We start from the raw sequence: 7500 nt of genomic DNA, 5'->3' as shown, positions 1-7500 counted from the left end.
ATGATAATGATGGTGATGCTGATGGTTATAGTAATAAAAATAATTATGACAAAAATTATTATAAGAATGATAATGGTGATGCTGATGATAATGATAATGAAGATGAGCTTGTGAATGATAAAAATATGAAATGATGAATACAACATCTTGTAACTTTTTGACACTATAAATAGCTTCACAAGCTCTTATTCACTAATAATTAGGTGTTCCTGATCTTACCTGTTTAAGCTTGCCTATTTCTTGAATTTCTTGTAATTGTAGTTATTATTGCAATTAACACTTAATTGATAATTTTATCAATTATTTTTATAATTGTCAGTTTTGTTATTATAATGAATACAGTCATGTCAAGAAAAACTTAAGCTGAGAAGAGTGTGATAGATATATGCAAACATGGGAAATTTTGGCTAAGGGCTGGGGTGACAGGAATGTCAAGTAAAATTCATTTGAAGACTTGGGTGATAGTAATGACTTGGAGGAAAAGTCTTATTGGGCTTTTAGGAAACGGCTATTGCATTATTAGCACAGGTAAACAAAGGTGGACTGTACAATCTGCAAGCCATGGCTGGAAGAGCACTGGCTTCAGGGAGGACACTATTTGATGCTCTGTTTCCTCCTCCTCCATGCTGTCATCAGTGGCATAGGGTGTGTTACAGAAAATTTAATTAATAGAATATAAAAAAAAACACATAATACAATGTTACTTATTGTTACTGTTAATGCACAGAGTTATCGATGGAATAGAGACAGAGTTTAAAAAATATCCTATTGCCATCTTGATACATCATAGCAAATGACAAGTGGCAAAACAGCAAAATATACTTGTACAAACAAAGAGATCATAACACTGCCAACAAGCCAGACACCTGGGAGAGTTACTGATCAAGGAAGCCCTATGCTAGAATTTTTTTGGGGGAAAAGCCACCTAGTTCCAGTGGGTTAACCCATTCCTGACGAATGGCATGATAGTCCCGCCATGGCATGGCGGGACTATCTGCCGGGGGCATGTATGGAGATGCCATGAGTTATTTTTTGTTGCAATCACGGCAAAATAATGTTTTTCTGCTAGTGAAACTGTGATTAAGTCGTTTTTAACACTTTCTCATTTTTACTATGCAAAAAAAAAAAAATGCAACAAACGGACGATTTCAACTCCATAATGCCGCACACTGCTTATTTTATTCAGACTATAGACTGAATAATGATCAACTATGGAGTCTATATAACAACAAAAATACCCTTCAGTCTTGATTTATCAGGAAGTTTGGCAAGTAGAGACTAAAAAATAATGAAAACTGAAAATACAACATATCTTTGTAGTATTACGAAGAAACGACATGGGATACTGGTATTTGGCATGAGTGGTCGCGCATGCTAGGGCGACGATATAAGCCCCCGGCAGCGGGGCCCGGGCCACTATGAATACTACCCGTCGGGAAAGGGTTAATAATGACCATATAATCAAAATAAAAACTTTTGGCCAGAAAATCAGAGAATGGAGAGAACAACCTTGTAATTGACTTCTTGAACCATTATGGGGAAAAAAAACAAAACGAAAAACAATCAATCAGTCAAAGTGGACAGTGCACAATCATGGCTTTTTATGAGGAAAATGTGGAATTCCATGAATTTTAATATTCTTGATAGCATCATAGGCAAGAATAAGAAAAATATGAATAAATTTTAGAAGTAGAAAATATCATTAAACAGTTTTGAGACTAACTTCCAATATTTTTATTTTAGCATTGCTGCTGGGTGCTGGTCCTTCCACTACGCAAAACGCATCTTTGAGACCTTGTTTATTCATCGGTTCTCCCATGGCACCATGCCAGTATTCAACCTCTTCAAGAACTGTGGATACTACTGGGGTTTCACAGCTTATGTGGCCTACCACGTCAATCATCCCCTCTTCACAGCCCCAAGCGACCTGCAGGTGTACTCCTCCCTGGCCGTTTTTGTCGTAAGTATGAGTTCAAGTGGGTATGTTTGGGCATTTTACAGCAGTTTATAATAGTGTGTAAATGAAAAGTTTCCTACCATGGATATTTTAGGGTATCTTGATACCACCTTCATTACAAAAATTTAGAACAAAGTAACTAGTTAGCACTACTTTTGGGGGGTTTGATAGCCACTCTCATTTAGATGAATAATGTTTTCAATAATTTCTGGTGTTCAAGGATTCTTCAAGCACATAATGAGGTTAGGAAGCAAGGAAGTCTTCTAATTGATCACAAAGAGATAACTAATAAGGGGCATGACAAGTATCCTTATTAGATATTTGGTCATCTAATTTCTTCAACCATTTTTTCAGCTGTGTGAGTTGGGCAACTTCAGCATCCACGTGGCCCTGAGGAACCTTCGACCCCCAGGCACTAAGGAGAGGAAAATTCCCTACCCGGACAGCAACCCTCTCACCATGCTCTTCAATACTGTCTCTTGCCCCAATTACACCTATGAATTTGGGACATGGTTGGCATTCACAACCATGACTCAGTGTCTGCCAGGTAAATAAATCTCTTCTGAAGGTGAAGATTTACTTTGATTTGTAATGATATTGATAAGTGATTAGCTGGTTATACAAAGTAATGTAGTATACAAAGTAATTAAGATATATACTTTTTTAGTTTGTATGAACTCATCACATGTTCTTTTCTTGTTAGTGTTAAATTATCACATTCCCTTCAAGTTCATAATAAAGTACTATATGTTCCTTTGTAGTTTATTTTCAAATAACATAATTATTCAAGTTCCTATTCTGTTAACATGTATATTCCTTTTTTGGTGGTATTGAATGCACATAAGTTCCTTCCTTTTGCAGCTGGAATGTTTGCACTCTGTGGCTTCTACCAGATGGCTGTGTGGGCAATGGGAAAGCATCGCAACTACAAGAAGGAATTCAAAAATTACCCTCGTAGGAAGGCTATCATTCCCTTCCTTCTGTAAAACATATCAAATGAAGTTTTTCAAGAGATTTACATAAAATTTCATGATCAAAATAGCTTATTTATGCTTATACATCTTGTCTTCAAATATGGTAAATATATCATGAAAGTGACTGGATAACCTGTTGAGAGAGAAAATTACATCATGTTAATTTTGACACGACTAATGTTTGATATCAATGTAAGTCATTGAATTGCTATTTAGTGTGCATTAAGGCAATGGCTAATCCATTTCACACACAAATGAAGAATGTGATCGCTTCATTCTGTTTAATTTAGAATGAAAATAATGAGATAAGTATGTAATAAGATTCAAGTTCAGATGCACACATATAACAATTTAGTTGTAGATTAGATTATAGATGTAAATATTTGTTTCAATTTATCTGATTTGCAGTGAGAATCCAGTTTCATTAATGTCTTTTCCCTCTCATTACCTCCAGCACATTCTCGACATTTCAGCACATTTTTATTAATATTTTATTGATTATATATTATGGGTTAAGATAGAGATGAAAAGAGTTGTGCTGTACCGTCATAGATCTGAATGCAGGTTTATGATATGGTACAGCCAGCACTATAATTTTACAGCTATTCATAAATGTACAAATGTAAGGTTAACAGTAAAGTAAGGGATACACATGTCTCCTCTATATTCTAAAGATGTTTTCTCAGTGTTTGCTAACCATTGCCATATAATAAAATAGGTATTAAACTATAGCATATTGGATTTAAGTGATCATTCATATGTCAAATGATGAACAGCTATACATGTGTGTAGAGGGAGTGCAGTGACTAAATTTAGTAACTGTAGATGGAAGTTTTTATTTGTAATGTAATTTCATAGAGAAATAAATTTACCCAGGAGAAAATGACATTTATTTGATCCAGGATACTTGTTTTATCAGAATTGCATATGGTTTACTACTCATTGCATGTATGTGAACAGCTCCATACAACCTAAAGAAAGAAAGAAAGAAATCCTTTCCTTGAATAATATTTTTACATTTAAAAGAAAGTGAAATGATCCTATTGTAATTATGTAACATTAACCCAATGCTGCCAGGAATTTATTTATTTATATATTTTATTTATTTATTATTATTATTTTATTTATTTATTTATTTTATTTATTTTTTTTTTTTTATTAATTAATTAATTAATTTAATTTATTTATTTATTTGTTGTGAAATGTCTCTGCACATAGATGGCTCTGAAAGTGCCTAGCCACAAAGGAGTCAATTAGTAGACCTTGTGACCTTACCTGATTTTGCCTTTCCTTGAATTGGCAGGAAAGATGTTTTTTTTATACTAATGCTGTGAATGTCGATGGTGGTATTTTTATTATAGACATTATAATTACTATAATGTTATAAACAATAGTAACAGAAAAATAAGATAACGTAAAATATTTTCCTAATTCAAGGAAAAGGGTAAACGGGCGAGACAGGCAGCACTTGTAACTGGCTCACCGGTGACTTAGTACAAGAGTAACCGTCTACGTGTAACAACAATTAATAAAGTAAACTCACAGTGGGCATGGCATGTACGTACATGCCATGACTGGTGGCATTGGGTTAAGAATTCAGATAATGATATTTTATATAAGATGAAGCTCTGAGTTAATATGGTTCATCAGAAAGGTGCTTTTGCTAATATTCGTGAATATCATGGCCCAGTGTGGTTTATCATGGGGATAATTTGATTTTAATAGAAGGAGCTACTAATGGTAGTTGGCATGTTCAATAGGTGAAAGGTAATACAGATAGAAGAGAAGTGAAAACTGAAAAGCAACAAGAAAAGATATTACAGCGATGGAGGTCCGAGAAATGAACACCTGGAATAAATATGTGGAAGCTGTAGGAGAGGAATTTGAGGAAACTCAGTCTTGCATTCAGAGGGGTTACAGGGGGCACAATCCCCTGCAATATCTATATCAGTGTATGATATATGCAATCACAGTGTCTTTGAGCACCTGATACTGAGTCTGTCCAATGCCCTGTACATATGTGGTGGATTCTTTGTCATCCAGGGCAGGAGTTAATGGATGGCAGCTGCCCATTAATATACTCAACTGCAACCCCCATTAGGGGGTATACAATGTTCTCCTCCCCAATCCTTTGCTTGTCGCAGGGGGATTAGGAGATGGATATTCAGGCCCAATCCAAGGGGTCGCCCTTACCTTGGACCTCAGCCCTTGCCTCAATTAATTTTGGATGGTCTTTTCTTCTCCCCCTTTCATTTTCATTTTCTTCTGTCCACTTCCTGAACATCTTCCGGGAGCCATGGACACTGTATTCCTTCGTATTAATCGCCTTGCCCTTACCCCCTATGGGGACCCTGAGGGATGGACAGTTTCTTTTCCCCACTTATTTCAGGTACAGCATGGCCAGTAATGAAGATTATTTTACCATTATTAGGGGCAATATGATTTTTCCCTTCATCAAATACCCCATCTAAATTTGATTTCTCTGGTTTCCCAACCCCTGCCTCTCCTTTGACCACAGTTCCAACCACTGATACTAATACTCTCTCCATGATGTTTACTGACAACTCTATCCATTCCAGATCATCCACCAGGTCATTACTCAACATTCAGAATACACCCCTTCCTCTTTTCCAACATCTCCACTCCATCTTCTATTGTGCAGTCTTCACTGTCTACCCACTCACCCTTATTACTACTCTTTATCCTAATTGTCTTCCAATAGTACTACCCCATCTTTCCTCTGTTCTTGTCCTTTTACTACTACCACCTCTGCAAACCTTTTGTACTCTTTTTGGTCCAATCAACTGATATTGATTCTTTGTGATTCCCCCTATGGCTGCTTACTCTCACTATACCTTTCTCTTCCAATAATGTCTTCAAAATAAGTAGGCAAAGTTTCCATTGGCAGTTGTTCTGATCATTCACACCTTATCAGTTACATCTGAGTCCCAAGATTGTGCATTATCTATCCTGACTGACCTCACTTTCAAACCTATTCCTGCAGAACCTCATTCCTCTCTTAAATATACTTGTACTAGAACTGTTTCCGTTTCCTGACTGATTGTCCCATTTAGTACAAGGATAGGTCAGAATGTGAAAATGACTTCCTCACCTGCCTTATTGACTATGATGCAGTGGTATTACAGTGCTACGCTATTCCTCTCAGAGACCAGCCAACATTGGTAAAATTAGCTTCCATAGATATGACCTCCATAAAGTTTATATTAGTGGAATGACCTGCCCTGTTCGACCATATCGACCCTTTCCCTGTCAATGACAGAAATATTAGCTTTTTGGCCTGCTGCCCTCCATGTGCCAACCTTCAAATTGTTCTGCTCACTCACTTACATGTCCCAATTGTGGTGCCTCCCATAATGTAATTTATAGGAACTGCCCTGCCTAAAAGCTCAAATCTGAGGTAGCAGTTCTCAGATTCAAATTAGGTCTCACTCTATGCAAGGCTAGACAGATAGCACAGTTTTTCTCTCTCTAACTATTCCAAAACTATCCTTCGCTCCACTCCCCTTCCATCTTCTGGAGATGTCAGCATCTCCCCCAATATCTCTTCTCTTTACTAGGAACCATCCTACCTCTACCCCCTCTCTCCTCAATCAAATTCCGTTTTAAGTCTAAATCCAGATACTCCAATCTCTACCACTTCCCCAATGCCTACCCCTCCTCACTTTACTTTCACAGGAACCTAAACGTTCCACCCCATCTTCCCCTACCACATTCTCTCCTACACCTGCCACTTCCTCTGCTCCTCAGACACCTATCTCCTTTTCTCCTCACAACAGAATCTTTGTTTCTCAGACCTCCCCACCCAACTCCCCTCCAGAAACTCTTGAAGACATCCAAAACATCCTAAACATGACCCAAGAAAATACTCCGCTTCCCCATCCACCCTCCAATCCCTCAATTCCTATACCCTCTACATTCAAAGTATTTGCCGATATCCATCCTGCTCCTCAAGTTCCCCCACTCTCCCAAAACATCCTCTCCTTCTCCGTGTGCACCATCATTCCCTCTTCTTTCCCAATTATCTTTACCACTCCTACTTGGATGCTCACGTGACTCCCTTATGTCGTAACAGTATTCTTCTCCCGATCCTTCCCCTCCTGACATTCTTCATGATACTTCACCATCTTCCCCTGTTCTTATCTCATTCCCGGATTCTTCTCCCGCTACTTCACCAACACTCTCTCTACCGTATTACCTGCTGATTATTTCATAATGGCTACTTTGCCAGTTTTCCTCATACAATGTTCCTTTTCCTTCCTCAAAATACAGTCCTCTCCATTCCATCCAATCACCCACCCTTAACCCTTTTCACCTTTACTAATCTCCGCCGTACTTCATTTGCTCCTCCTCTCTTTTTGCCCATATCACTACTACCATACTATCCTAAAACGCTCCATTGACATCTAACATTTTGTTCTAATCGTTAACTTATTTTTACTCTTTTTGGCACAATACTTTACCATAGTGTAATATGATCTTTGATCTCTAGCACATATATTTGCTATAACCATTAACCATTATTCAATGGATACTGGGGAGGGGGGTCCG

The 7500-nt window shown here is 37.5% G+C and overlaps 1 protein-coding gene across 1 annotated transcript in view; it reads left to right on the top strand.

Annotated features, from left to right (window-relative positions):
• Positions 1–3814, top strand: part of LOC119577150 (probable very-long-chain enoyl-CoA reductase art-1) — a 14922-nt gene extending 11108 nt beyond the window's left edge. The window contains exons 5-7 of the mRNA XM_037924847.1: positions 1744–1960; positions 2312–2504; positions 2819–3814. Of these exons, the coding sequence (XP_037780775.1) occupies positions 1744–1960; positions 2312–2504; positions 2819–2943 (535 nt within the window). The 3' untranslated portion in view covers positions 2944–3814. The remainder of the gene's footprint in view (positions 1–1743; positions 1961–2311; positions 2505–2818) is intronic.
• The last annotated feature ends 3686 nt before the right edge of the window (positions 3815–7500 follow it).

Source organism: Penaeus monodon, chromosome 9 (genome assembly GCF_015228065.2).
Source record: "Penaeus monodon isolate SGIC_2016 chromosome 9, NSTDA_Pmon_1, whole genome shotgun sequence".
Classification (NCBI taxonomy): domain Eukaryota; kingdom Metazoa; phylum Arthropoda; class Malacostraca; order Decapoda; family Penaeidae; genus Penaeus; species Penaeus monodon.
The sequence above is the reverse complement of the archived record's forward strand: the minus strand, read 5'-3'. Positions and strand labels throughout refer to the sequence as shown.